Source organism: Neodiprion pinetum, chromosome 5, assembly GCF_021155775.2.
Source record: "Neodiprion pinetum isolate iyNeoPine1 chromosome 5, iyNeoPine1.2, whole genome shotgun sequence".
Lineage (NCBI taxonomy): Eukaryota > Metazoa > Arthropoda > Insecta > Hymenoptera > Diprionidae > Neodiprion > Neodiprion pinetum.
In genome coordinates this window covers 19640711-19656134 of record NC_060236.1, presented here as the reverse complement: position 1 = coordinate 19656134, position 15424 = coordinate 19640711, and the positions used below count along the sequence as shown (strand labels likewise).

Below are 15424 nucleotides of genomic sequence, written 5' to 3'. Positions count from 1 at the left end.
CAAATAAAATCACTAAAAAGTGATAGAAATTTGTAAAAATTATTTTCATAGAACAAATGGTGAACACTTCAACCCCTTGCACCAAAATGTTGAGTTATATTAGATTTGATCATGTTAGGTTAGATTGGATCATGTCGAGTCATCTTGGGTTGGATCAGGTCTTGTTCGATTGGTTCACCTCATGTTGGGTCATTTTTGGATTATCTTGTAGTCGATCATGTTAGATTGGGTAATATTAGGTGATGGGGTTATATTAAAGTTACACATTTTAGGTTAGATCATTCGGGACGATGTAACGTTGATTCGGATCATGTTAGATGTCACGGTAGGCTAGGTTAGGTTGGGTCGTACAAAGCAAAGCATAAAGTTAGGTTAGATCGGTTCGTACAAAGCAAGGCATAAAGTTAGGTTAGGTTGGTTCGTATAATGCAAGGCATAAAGTTAGGTTAGGTTAGGTCGTATAAAGTAAGACGTAAAGTTAGGTTAGGTTAGGTGCCAAAACTATTACAGCGCGGCTTTAAGCCCTGCAGCGCGATGGCACAACTTAACTCGTTTATGGCCGTTAGGGATGAAAGCATGACGTGAATAATTTCCGGCCCTGACCTTTGACCCATATTCCTGTCGCCGAACGCATCGCATCGGACGCGCAAATTGAGAACCCGGTCTTGCTCATAAAAGTATTAACAACTTCTGAGTCCTCGGATGCAGACCCGCATCCCCCGGGTCGAAACGTGACGCTTGATGACGCATCCTTGAACCCTATCCTCGCCGTGACATTGGTCATTTCGAAGCTTGCTCACTTTTGCGTACTCGGTGTCTTGTTTTCAACGAATCATTGGATAATAGGCAATCGAAAAGCTGATGAATCCTGACTCGGTAAGATTAAACTGCTCGGTGGCAATTGTTTGCAAATGAAATATCCAAGTTGTCATTATCAAGACCTTGTTCGAAAATCTCTCTGAAGAGATTTCATCATTGTATATTAATTAAGTTTCGACATTTTCATGCTTCACATATTATTATTGATCGAAATACGTTCAACCGAAGAATATTTGCGCGACAGAAACGTTTTTAAAAATCGCCGACTCAAGAAAATTTTACAATGCGGGTGAATACACAAAGTTAGCTGTATGAAAACGAGATGTGATTTGTTAAAAGTGTGCAATAAATATCATTCTGTGAAATTTGGAATGCTTCTTTTTCCATAAACAAAAAACTAGCTTTGATTATTTTTGAAAAACATTCACTCGCTAGTTGCTAGAAACGGAACACCCTGTGTACACTCATAATCGGGGTGAAAAATACGAGCCGGTGTTACTATCCTGCAATTTATTACACTCACAATACGTCTGCAGCCTAGAAGAAATATAAAAACGCAATATTCTCCACGGCGTCAAGGGATATAATATTTTTATCACCGATCGCTTCACGCCTCATTCAATCTTGTGCACTCGTCAAAATGTACGGAAATCGTTCGAGTTCTCGAAGGATTTTGGGAAATATGACTTTGTTCCCATTGAGGAGAAATTTACTTCCGTTTTCACTTCCGGTATTCTCGCGAAAGAAGACATCTTGTAGCTGTTGGATTGTGAAAATTTCTTAGAATTTCGTCGGATTGTTTTTCGAAATCGAACATTCGTCGACAGTTATATTCAAATTTGAGTTATCGATGTAACGAAACATTTGATTTTCAGATTACTTTAAAATTGAATACTAAACAAACAAATGAAGAGAAGGATAGAAAAACAGTAAAGTAATAAAAGTTATCGCATTGACAAAAGCAAAATCTCCGTTTTGGTTCAGTGTCAATTAGTAATCGAAGAAACGAAACGCACGTAAAGAAAGTTCCTTTTATTGGATAATCCTCGACAGAAAAATCATCTCATCATTCTGTTTTTATTGCGAGATAAAACAAAGCTCCGTTATCGAGAAGTTGGAGTGAAATTCGCAGAGTCAGTTCATCGACCTGCCGACACAAAATTACCGGATAACGATACGAATGAATAAAATGAGCCGATAGACGAAGATACGTGAGGTTAAAGTTCGGTTATAAGAAGAGGTCAAGGATGAATATCAGGCGTACAGTCAACGCCAAAAGCTTCTGAACAAAGTAACTATGGAACAAAAGCGCAACAGGTGTGACTGAGATTAATCGAGTTTATTCGAATAAGAGTAACATCCCGTTAATAATAATGATTCAGTACGAAGAACTTTTACGACCGATGAAAAAGCACTGGCTTAGAATGGATTCGCGATCAAAATTCGCTCTATCAATCTACCAAAATTGGATCAACGATACTTTTTCAGATTCGTAAAAAATCATAAAATACATATAAATAATTATCAATCATCTGGTTTTTTTTCCTCAAATTCTAAATGCTTCGAATTCCTGTCTTTTCAACGGAAATTACGTTTTACTCGACTGAATTTGATCAATTTCAATCGAAGCTTTAGAGCTTATTTTCGACCCGTTTCATTTATTTCAACTCTTTCTTCAAATTACGAGCGTGTAAGGGTAACGTAACCTAGGAATGAGAAACATAAAACCAAACAACATTTCAATACTAATAAATCGATGCATTATCTTAACAATGAATGTCGAAAAAAGGCAAAGAGTCAGAGGCACAAAAATTCGCATACCCATTTTCGATTAAAATCGAGGAAATGTAAAGACCGCGAGCTTTTACGTTCAATCGTTGATTCAAGTTCTCAGACTCTTTTGCTCGGACTGTACATCCGATACACCCTAAAATCGTGCCCATTTTTTTATAGAAACAGCGTATAAAGCCGAACCGTGGTTGAGTTTACGGATGTCATCGCATTCGAATAAGGCCACGATTTGGGAAATTTCAAAGACTGAGATCGAGGCCCGGCGTAAACTCCAAATGAGATCTGATCCCGAGGATGGAAAGGGACTTGAATGGCATAATGAAATGGGACTGCTTGATCGGATGGCGATAAACTGGACCGAGGAGCGCGTGACCGGATTCACTGATGTTGAAACAAGCCCGAAAATTCGCTCTAAACGCACCGCCGGAAACTTGAAGCGCGGTTCTTTATCTAGCTGAAACTATTTTTCAACCTACCGAAAGGATTCAATGATTTTTTTTTTTCAATCTTTCCGGATATTTGTACAAAAAACTAATGAAAATCATTCAGTTGTCTGTGAATTATTTTTGGCAAAATCAATTGGTCTGAAATATATTCATTTGCTGAATTTGTTCCAACTTTTTTGAACTCGAGAACAATTATTCAGACAAATCGAAGAAGTATAAAAATATTTCGAACTGTTTCGTTCGTTGGAAATTCGTTAAGTTTATACATTTTTAATTTTTTACCAATTTTTCATTATTGATCGTATTTTCCAATCATTCCCTAATTTATAATTTGCTTATCTGTTTCAAAAATTTCAATACATGTTGAATGTATCGAATTCGATTGTTTCTTTTCTCATTTCCTTTCAAAATTTCTGCAATCTATTCTGCAAATATTTCTGACCAGTCGATTGATGCATTTTTATATCACTATCGATTACGGTGATATTTGATTGTTTCTAGAAAACCAGAGAAATCGGCTGAAAAAATTTAAAGCTGTTCCGGAAATCGTTACCTTTACGAATTGTTAAGATTCTCTGATTATTCGCCTGAATCAAAAACATCAAAAAACAATTTCCAAATCAAAAGATTATTCAACTTTACCGAGAATATAACATAAATTTTTGGAAATTTGAAACAAGAACAGAATTTCATTGTTGTTGCAATGATTGAAATTCGCTCGAAAATTTCACTCCATCAAAAGTCAATTTCAAACAACAGAGAGTAGCTGTTATCAAAATATAACTGTATCAATTAACAGTTCAAATCATGGACGATTGAGTGTTCATCGTTGTTTGGACAGTTCTTTAATTGCCAAAGCAGGTGAAGAGGGATGAAAAGAAGAGGAAGAAGTAAAAAATAAAAAAATACGAATTAAAAGTAAACGAAACGAGGAATAAAGAGCGTATAAGCAAACAAACTAATTAGTCGACGGGCTTCTATTTCTCACCTCCTCGTTGTTTTAACGACGATCAGCGTACCGTATTATTAGCGGTCGAAATGACCGACCGTATATTGTTAATTGTTTACACATCGAGGGAATAATTGCTTCGCCAGACCGCCAAAGCGGATTCAGTCAGGCTGTTACCACTCATTTTAATCCTGTATCTTTTTTTCTACCTTCTAACTCATGAGTCGAGTCGATATTGACCCCGCGAGTTTCTTGTTCGCAAAAACGTTCTCAAAGCAATAACGAGACTCGTGATTACGTAAATCTTTCCGTTTTTTTAATAAGGAAACGAATAGTGAAAACGAAATTTGATTTTATTCAAGTTTAGTTGGTGAAAAATTCAATCAACTACCAAAAAGTAAGGTAACTCAAACGAAAATCAGTTGATCGTCAACTTTTTAAGGGGGTATTATTTTGGGATATTAGCTGAAAAACTCGGTGAAATCCGGAAATTTATCACTCAACAACCAATCGTGAAATACCATTGGAATTTGTAACATTCAAAAATATCTGGATCAAGCTTGACACACACGGTGTTGTTTTTCTCTTTTGTCAGAATCAATTTGAGGAAGCATTGTTATTGTAAATAACGTCGCGGTTTTTGCTCTGCGACACGTTGCACCGTTTTCGCGATATTTCAGAAATCAAGTTGAATTATAAGACGAAAATATTATAAAATATACAGAGTTATTAATGAATTACACCAAAGTCTCATCACTTTCTCGATGTCCGTACATTGTTTAGTTCAATCACGTTATTGCAAAACACCTAAAAAAATCATTTTTCGTTCGATGAAATCAAGTGGGGTCAAAATTGTACTCCAAGATACACGATCGAAACTTTTTTCTTTGCAGAAAATTGAATTCGTGCTAAAAGATAAATTCCTCTCATACTTATCGTATGCTTAAAAAATCTCTGTTTGTCGAAGGATTGTTCGTCCAAATTAAATACCTACTGTTTATTTCCATGAAATGCCAAAAATATTGAAAGCGTCAGAAATTTATGAATAAGTAAAACGATTTAATACAATAAATTAAATCGTAACGAGAAGAAATAACTCAGAGCATAATTCATTTAATGTTCACAGTCTTCGCAGCCATCGAAATTTTCACCAGAAACCTTCGTTGGTCGTTCGAATAATTTTTGGAGACAATATTTCGTGGACCGATTTTCATCCGAAATGAAGAGATCGAAATTTGATAATACGTATTATCAAATTCGAGATTGGATGAAAGTTTGCCGGCCGGTTTAATTTCCAGAAGCTACTCGATGGTGTTTTTTATTAGGCTCAGTTCAAACCTGCGAATTCATTTGCTACACGTGATGGAAATACCTCAGTACGAATCCAGAGAATAAGTCTCGGTGAAAATTCACGCGGCGAAACAATTTGTCTCCTATTGATATGTATGTACAGGGAAAACCCATTTCTCGAGTGGATATCGGCTGTATCTGAAACTCGATGCACGTGTTTATCGCGACAGCTGATCGAAACTTGTTCGAAACAGAAGACACGAAAAGTTTCGAACTGCGGATTGAATAATTGCACGGCCCTCAAGGCAATGTGCCAACTTTTCTGCAAACACTGGAGCGGGGAGAAAATCGGGTTGCGCGATCCGATAGAGAAATTAGTCAGATAATGGAAAAAGCAGAATGCAGTTCAGAGATGCAAAACAGAAGTTGGTTCTTGTGAATTTTATTCACCGAATCATGGCAATTCCATTTCGATATAAATAGAAATAGGCAAAATGTGCCAATTCAATTCATACGAAAGGGACAAATTGGGGTTACGAGAAGCGAAACTTGAATTGATTGAACGAAAGTTTGTTGAAAGAATATCTTCGTAGTGAAAATATGAATACTTGAAAAACTGCAGTGATTTCAATTTGTAATGAATTACGCATAGAAATCGATAATTACTTTGAAAAATTCAGACTTTTACCATCGTATCATAATTTTTAATAAAACATTTCTAGCATCGGTATAGAAATGACGCAACGATGTTCTTAGCTAAGGGATTGGATTCGCTAAAGATGAGTTCTCTGGAATTGGGATTCTTCTCGTACAGTTCAAGATTTTTCTAATGTGTATAAGTTTTACTGTTTCAAAGGTTGGAGTTTTTTAGTTCCGGTTACCGCTCAGTCCTTAACTATTTTCATTTTTTACCACAATCGAAAAATATAGTTCCAGGTACAAAATGAAAACTAGTTTTCTAGCTGTTACCGGAAAGTCTAGTATCCGTTACTATTCTTTCTCATTACGATCACTGTTACTATATTTTCTTGTACAACTGTTGCGGAAATTTAATGCTTGTGCAAGACCAAATTAACGTTAAAGCCTTATTTGACTAAAAAAGTAGAGTAAACCTCACAAACTGATTTTGCGTTGAAATTACCGAAAAAAGGATCGACAATAGCGTAAAATGGTTACGTTTACCTCGTTTTTCGAAATTCTACCAATATTCAAACAGTTTTTTAACGGTACCTGTTCTACTGAATTTTTCTAGTCACTATAACAAATGAAACTTTTCTCAGTGCTGGACTCCTTCCTTTTATGTTAAGTGAATCTTCACTAGTCACGGTCCGAATTTGTACGAGATGTTTAAAAAAATACATGTCCTAAAGACGTTGACGAAAAGTTGATGTTTCTTTTGATCGACCTACATTTCCAAGATTTCTTTCCACGTACAAACTTTAAGATCCAGATGATCCTTACCGACCTCTGGCAGTGCTGAGAGCTCTCCGTTAATCCGACTGTAGATGCTATTTTCGATGTTCCAGGTTATTGGCCGTTCGGAATTGCCTGGTGCAACGTTTACGTAACGTGTGACGTCCTCGCCTGTTCGGCCAGCATAATGCACATGTGCTTCATATCTCTGGGCCGCTACCTTGGAATCAGGAATCCGCTAAAAACGAGGCATATATCCACAAAACGTCTCGTCGGATTCAAAATTGCCGCCGTTTGGCTCCTCGCCATGTTGGTTTCCAGCTCGATCACCGTTTTAGGTACGAAAACCTCTCTTCATTTATATATTCTTCGCTATATTCTAGCTAGTTCCATAGATACAAGTTGGCTAACTTTATAGGTACGCAACAGGGTGATCCTTACTTAGGGTGTTGATGATTTTTTTTTTCAGACCACTTCCCAAATCAACTATAAATAATTCAAAAACAATTTCATAATTCTCTCAGATTTTTATATCAATTCTAAGCCGTGCCTGTAAATGGATGGATATCACCATTTAAAATACACCTGTTTCAGATACATTCTCAGGATAAAATTTATTGTAAGAGTGACGATGTTCGAATCAATCTGTAATTGCGAAGATTTAATGATTATTAGTACTACTGTCTGAGAAAAAATTCACATCATCATGTCACACGAAATCACCACAACCGAATGCATCGGTCGAAATTATTGAATGAAATTCGATACTCAAACTCACAGTCGCATCATTTGGGCGAATTTTCTACGAACGATTATGGCGATCAGCCTTCCGTACCTCTGGAATGTCTGCTAATAAGTTTTCCAGAAGTTACTGTAGCGCAGGAAGTTCATAGTTGTCAACTATTACGCCTCAAGTCCTTTCCTTGAATTTCTGGGACGGCAAGATGATGAGGATAGTTGAGTCAGAGAAATTTCGAGCCAAAGTTTCAACTTTCAATTGACAATAATTATTAATGCAACCTCAATATCCAGTCAAGGTATTGTCTCCCACTGCCAAAGGCTGATAATACGTTTCATAGAGTGTCAATTTACTTTAACCCTCCGTTGCCACACGGGGTCGATTTGACCCAGTCGTTTTTTAAAAAACATTTTTGAGAAAATTATCCGTTCAATGTGGATCAAAAAATTACACAACACGCTTTTAACATTCTAGATTAAGTACGAAAATTCGACTGACAGGGTATCAAATGGCAACAAATTTATAAAAAATTATAACAGGGATCAACGCGCCAAAAGGACACTTTTTCACTGAAAAAATGATAACTTCGTCAATTCTTGCTATTTTCAACTGAAATTTGGGGGCGTTACTCTTAGGATTTGATACTTTGGAGGGGAAAATAATAGCGTGGCATTCAGGCCGAAAGTTGATGGATGGGTCAATTTGACATACGATAACTACGAAGGGTTAGTTAATTGGAGTTGTTCGAGGCTTACGATTAGCTTCACTCTTCAACACCATCCACGCTTCGGTTGAAAATGTTTTTCAATCGTTCTTCACGTGCAGATATTTTGAAAACCGAAATTCTCTCAGAATTTCTTAGAAAACCGAAACCAAGACTTGTGTTTCCGTCTGCGGCCAAAGCAGCTCTTTTTCTTGCAAAAAACAAGTTTCTATCACTTCGATAGTCTTGTTTGTTGACAAAAACTGTCGCGTGATGTTTTGAATGGTTTTTAGAATCATCGCACGGTCCGATGAATTTTAGAAACAAGCAGAAAAATAGACTGACTTGTTAGAAGTTTCTCGATACAATGAACTGAGCCAGATGCCATTTGAATCGAGATATTTCCTTAGATTAAAATCTTGCTTGCTGTTCAATTATAGCGTCGATTTGAAGAAGAGGATTTTTATAAAAACGATATTAAAATATTCAGCTGTTTAGAAGCTTGCGTAATTGGAAATATGCGGTGAGTTTGAAAAAAGCAGAAATTTGACGAGTTTACTGTATCCTCAAAATAAAAGATGTTCATGAAACAAAAAAATGCAATTAATAAATAATCTCAGAGATGGAAAGAAAGCTTGAAAATGGCTGAGTCTTAATTGCAGGACTAACAAAGAACGTACCCAAAACATACATCAGTACATGAAAAAACATTGGACACGTTTTTTTCTCTCACGTCCCAATTTGACCGTTTAATGGTAGAAACCACCCTTAAAGTTTTCCCCAAAAAACAAGGGATGTCAACCCTTAGGGATAGGAACAAATATTATCGTCTGTTGATAATGAATAGATTTAAAAAAAAAATGTACATCACTATCAAGAAATTACAAACAAATCTATCTTTCGAAGTAAAATTTAAGGGGGGCTTTTCATCCCTTAACCCTTTTAGTCACACATTTTTCAATTCAATATTTTCGCCTGAATTTTGTTACTCGGTGATTTCTGGGGTCTCTGATCACGAATCTGAAGTTAGAATTCGATCATTTCTAAATCCAATATGGCAGATACAATATGGTGGATGAAAAATCGAAATAACTATCAAAATTCGATGATTTCAGCCGAAACTTGTTACTCGGCTAAACGCAAAATCAGTTTGTTCGGTTTACTCTACTTTTTTAGCTAAACAAGGCTTTAGCGTCAATTTATCGTTGCACAAGCATTAAATTTACGCAACAGTTGCAAGAAAATATAGCAACAGCGATCGTAATGAGAAAGAATAGCAACGGATACTAGAGTTTCCGGTAACAGCTAGAAAACTAATTTTCATTTTGTACCTAGAACTAATTTTTCGATTGTGTTAAAAAATGAAAATAGTTAAAGACCGAGCGGTAACCGGAAATAAAAATTTCTCTCGGTGTGGGACACCGAGTATCTCACTACGACTGAAAGGTTTTCAAGGGCCGAGTTGGCACTTGAAAAATGTACGCGTCTCGCGGTCTTTAATGTATGATTTACGGAGACTTTCTTTGCGAGTAGGCTGAATTTTTCTTTCGCGTTTGTTCGCAGGGTTGATCAACCCCCGGAACATAATGCCGGAGCCCGGCCTCTGCGTGATAAACAACCGAGCGTTCTTCGTTTTCGGTTCCCTGATCGCCTTCTACATTCCCATGATCGTCATGGTCACGACGTACGCGCTGACGGTACAGCTGCTCCGGAAGAAGGCGCGATTTGTCGCCGAGCACCCGGAGGGCGATCAGCTTCGACGCCTTGGCGGTCGGTTCGCAGCGACAAAAACACCGACGACACCTTCCAGGTCTTCGACTCTCTCCACTCGTCATCTGTGGAGGACATCCGGCAGCAGCGGAAGCAGTGACAGGTAGGTTTCGAGTATGCCTGCATGATTCGTCGGTCATGTAACGATGTATATAGTTGGATAGACGATAGTAAGAACCGAAGTTGGGCCGGATCAGCGGATCGGCAAATTAGTAGGCCTACGACTTTGGAAGGAGAGAGTTGGGTATGGAGGTGTCGGTAAATAATAAAGTGTGTGAAATTAACCCGAATCCTGATCAGGTAACAAATTAAATAAATAACGACGAAGTGAAACAATAAAGAAAGTCACACCATTCTAAAATTATAAACACGACACATCGAACACTCTCCCTTAAAATTCTTCGAATAGTTGTTCCGCTCGATTTTATCTATACACCCTTTTACCGTCCGCTTTTATGTTATTGTTACTATTTTGTTTTATTCTTACTCGACTATTGTTTCCTATATCTTTTAACTTGTGCACCTGTGCCGTCCACTTATATTTTTTTAAACTATCAAACCAAGTTTGTTGGGTTGCGACGTGCAGGGACTATGAATTTGGAATTATGTACTATTAAATTATAATCGACTTATTAAACCAAAATGAACCAAATAAATGCATAATCTTCTCTTTAAAAAAAAAGAGCATAAGAAAATTCATCACAGTCAATCGTACACTTCGATTAATTGATTTTTTAGGCAACCGTTGAATATTGCACAAATTTGTTGCGTATTAATCTATTTTTCATATCCTTTTTTTTTTCTAAATTTTATTTATATCTATCAATATTCCTATAGACACAATCATTTCAGATTTGCCACGGCGTAGAAGTATATTTCCCTTGAAATAAAAACGCGTTCTATAAAACAAATATTCATCTTTTAGCATTGTTCATCAATGAAGAATTAGAAAAAAAAAAACGGAAATAACTGTTGGGCGTATCATTAGTTTCGGGAAAATGTGATCGATCGATTTTTTATTAAATTTTGGTGGATAATCGAATATTTGATGGAAATTTTATAAGAAAAATTCGAACCTTTCACACCGTGTCTGTCATAAAACGATTGGTATTTGAAAATTGTAGGACTGATCTTTGTCTGCATCTTGAATAAAAGACTCATTGACCGATTTGGATAAGATTTTAGCAAAACGTCAAACGCTTCACAGCTAAGTTATACAATTTTAGTTTTACAAAATTCTGACGGTTCCAGTATAAAAATGGCGGGTATTTGAACTCTTGAGGATGATTTTTCCGTGTACATTGAATTACGAAAACACGTTTTCACTTCAACAAATTTGCGGTGGAATTTATTCTAAGTTTGCTATCACTTCAAGTTCGTATTAATTTTTGAAAACTTTCTATTCGCACACGTCGATGCCGATCAATCTGAGTCTTAGACACAAAATCGTAATGTTTCTAATGAAGAAGTGATAGCAAGAAGCTTTTTGAAGCGTTGTAACATACGGTCAGAGCTCCGATCACGTTGAATCCTGCAAAAAATTTGGAGGAAAGAAAAATTGAAATCTCTTTTTTCCATCCGGTTAGTTGTTTTATTCCGTTTTCATTCCGTGTTTCTTTCCCTTCAACATTTGGTAGCCGATCCGTCGCCATCGAGGAAATGATATTCTTTTATCCTAACGACGCGGTACATTAAAGTATACGTCAGAATATACGAATTGCAAAGCATCGAGGAACGTACGGAATAGAGAAACGCAAAATCACGCTCTGAGAAAAGTTTCTCTCGACGTCTGTTGAGTAACGAGCTTTCGTACCAAGGTGGGAGCTTATTCGTCGTCCCAAGAGCTTACACTGATAAAAACTGGATTTATCAAAGTTGCTAGAATATTCTACTGGAATTGGTATTGGTCCAATAACGGTATGAAATTTTCTAAAATCACAAGAAAATGTCTCACAATTAACTTTTCCTAGCGATACTATAATTGTCGATACTGATTTTTATGCTTATTGCAAGATCGTGTGCTCAATTTAAGCACTTTGCATATCAAAAGAGCCGCATCGTCAGTTTATCGTTGCATCAGCTTAGTACGAGTGATCGTAATCAAAAAGAGTAGTAAGATTTGGTAGATTGTCTGGTTACAAATGCAAAGCTCACTTTTATTTTGTATCCGAAATTACATATTTCTTGGGTGTGGTAATTAAAGGGTGAAAATAGTTATAAAAACCGTTTAGTGGCCATAAATAGAAATTTCTCATGGTGTGCCCGAACTTCTCCACATGCTAATAAAGCTCCGTAATGGGATGACTCTGACAAAGTGGGCGTATAGACGGATCTATTAATGTCAATCATACCTCAAGCTTCTTGAACTTCGAGAGCCAATTATGCTCAGTAATGGCTTGACGCATATTATATAGGTATATATGTATTAATACTCGAACCTGGTGAATCGATGCGCAGATATCTGAAATTGAGGAGGCATCCGGAGTACAGTTCGTTTGAAACCTTGTCCAATTGGAAGAATGAAGAAATAAATACACGCCAACTAGTGTAACTCATTGTGTAATTTATCATCAAAGTTGGAATTCGGTCAAAGCAACGTTTCCGCAATAACGAGAAAGGAGTGGAAAAAGTTGCCCTAAAAAAAGTTCATTTTTTGTTATACAAAAGCCGTACATACTGTTTATCCAATTCCAAAAAATCACAGCTAATCTTGCCTGTGATCAAATTGTCTAGAAATTGTCAGAGATTGAATTTTTATTCAGCTCTTCATTTGATCGAGAAAACATCAACCTGTAATAATTTGACACAGGCTGCATGTAAAAAATGAATGCTTCACATATTTCAAAATGTGTGTTGGTCTTACTTAAAATATGTGTGAAATGATTCGTACGGCAGAATTCATTCAAAAAATAAATGAGCTATTACCTATCGAAATTCGACTAACCATACGAATTTACCATCGTCAAAAGTTGTTTGATAATTCGAGCTATATCAGATTAGTCACTGAATTAGTTGAACGAGAATTCACGTTTACAAATTTTTTTTATTCACCGAGGATATGCACTTCAAATTTATCGTCAGCGGTGAATTTTGAACTTTAATGTTTAGATTCTTCCATATCGAAGTATTTTAAATTGGACTATGAACCTAATATATATTATGGGTGAATCGTAATGAGTCTCATGATCCTCGCTTATACGGGGCTGAACAACTCTAAAAAATGCAATCTCATCAAAAAAATGTTTCAAAGTACCAATCTGCAAGTAGTGTGAGTTTTCATTTGAAAAACACAAGTTGACCTTCAAATAACATTGAAAATAAAGGTTAATGCTAAAGTCAAGGTCATAGGCCGGTCAGCCTTTCGATACCCGACAACTTTTATTCGAAACATTTTTTGATTGACTTGTCATTTTATGAGTTATACAGCTGTACAAGTCAAAATGGGACACCCTGTATACACAGTTACTGATTTAGGATAATTTAAGCAGTGAGTTTCCTGATATTTCAGAATCTAGATCCGTCACAGCTGCCAATATCGTAGAGAAAAGCAATACCGACTAGAAAACTCAGGAAAATATATACCTATCTATCTATTTTATAGAAAAAAACTATACCAAAGGATACGAAAAAAGGAGATGAGAATAATAAAATAAGCAAACGATTTCGGTATATATTTATTACATCGCAAGTTGTACCGATTTGTGAACCGACGTATCGCGACGTTTAAAAATAATTGTTAGGTAGATAAATTTTTATTATTTCAGTTGACTCTTTTCGACATTCGGTCTTTAAGGATAAAAAATTAGAGGGTGTGAGAATTAGTTGAAGATGTTTCATCGTTTTTTCAACCCTTCACACGAAACGATGAATAAAAACTTGAAATGATGTCGCAAAGTAGGAATTCAACTGTAATCTAAATTCGATTACGAGATGTAACGTCTCTTTGATTTGTCAGCAGGGCGAAGGTTTTTGCCCGTGAAATAATGTTGGCCTGACAAAATTCGCGTCTCCCGATTTGTCAAAGTCAACTTTGGTTAAGAAGAACGTTTGAAATTTGGAAGGCTTGAGCCAGCCACGGTCCCTCAGGTAATCAATGATTCAAAGGTTTTAGCAAGTTTTTTTTTTTTTGCAATTTTACGGAGGGGGAAGAATTCCGACCATTTTATTAACTCCTCCGGGAGCTTCAGACAGAGTTTTGGTTGCGGCTAATCGGCTGGCCGAAAAGTCTCCGAGTTTGAAACTCGGATGTCGTGGGATCTTCGCGGCGCCGTTTTTCTTGATGACAAATTTTCCCCGGATTATTCTGACCCAAAAAATAACGTCCATCGGATATCCGGCTCTTCGGCCTTTAACACGTGTAAAATATCGCCTGAAATCCTCAAGCGCACGTTTCAACTCCTTGCATCATGTGAAGCGGATAAATTGGCGCAAGATGGTTGCTAATTATTGAAAATGACACGGTGATTGGTTCTTCAAAATCAATACCGTCCAGTCATTTCATCAGAGGTGGCCTTACATTTAGTATTTGTGAAATTGTTATATTTTTAGGCTATGACAATGTATGGAAATATCCAAAAATTAAAAGTACCGGATTTACACAAAAACCTGGATATCATTTCGAATCGTTTCAAAATTGTTGAATATTTAATAGGTCCGTTCGCTTTCACTCGTAAGTTGGTTCGTTTATCGAAAAGACTATTTTTTTCAGTCACTCGAACCGATATTTCTTTTCTTCTCATCAGTCGATTCATTATTACTATTTGTTGGTCGTAATCGATATCTGTGTCTTCTGAATGAAATGAATCATCGTAGAGTGAAATTAAGGGAGTTTTGTTAGATTCTAAACCATTTTAAAGCGATTTGAATTAAATCGTTGATATTCATAACTTGTTTGTGAATGCAGTACTTGACAATTTTGCATTTGTAAATATATGTCCGTAGGTTACATATGTAATAAACTGATAATTATGCAGTATAATAAAATGGATGCAATGTATTGATTTTCAGCCGACAAACTCCTTGAAGGATTCTTAAACTGAGTATTCATCAAACTCAGACGTACATTTGTAAGCTATGATAATTTTGGTGAAACACCATAGAAAAAAAAAGTACCGAAGTTATGAATGACAACTGAAATACAGATTTTGCATTTCTAATAGCTTCAAAAGTGTACAAATGTAGCAGATTTGTTAAATTTCATTCTACGCTAGAACATTTTGTTTAGCAAATTATTCTTTACAAGTTCACAAGTGGGACAGATTCTTTTTTCGAATAACCGATCCAATATAATTGCGTTTCGTTGATGGAAATCATCATCAGTGCCATTTTAAAATACTGAATATGCAGCGATATCAACATCATAAATTAAAAGTGTATTAATGGAATTGTAGCAAATATAGTCGTCTGAATGAAATGGATAATCGCAATGCGAAACAGAACAAAGACAGGAAATTTTCATTAATTTCGAAGCGTTTTGGAACGAAAAATTGATGTCTAAGCTGTCG

The 15424-nt window shown here is 36.2% G+C and overlaps 1 protein-coding gene across 1 annotated transcript in view; it reads left to right on the top strand.

Annotated features, from left to right (window-relative positions):
- 5-HT2A (5-hydroxytryptamine receptor 2A) overlaps positions 1–15424 on the top strand; it is a 151679-nt gene that overhangs the window by 125572 nt on the left and 10683 nt on the right. The window contains exons 5-6 of the mRNA XM_069136410.1: positions 6822–7046; positions 9714–10023. Coding sequence (XP_068992511.1) covers positions 6822–7046; positions 9714–10023 — 535 coding nt within the window. The remainder of the gene's footprint in view (positions 1–6821; positions 7047–9713; positions 10024–15424) is intronic.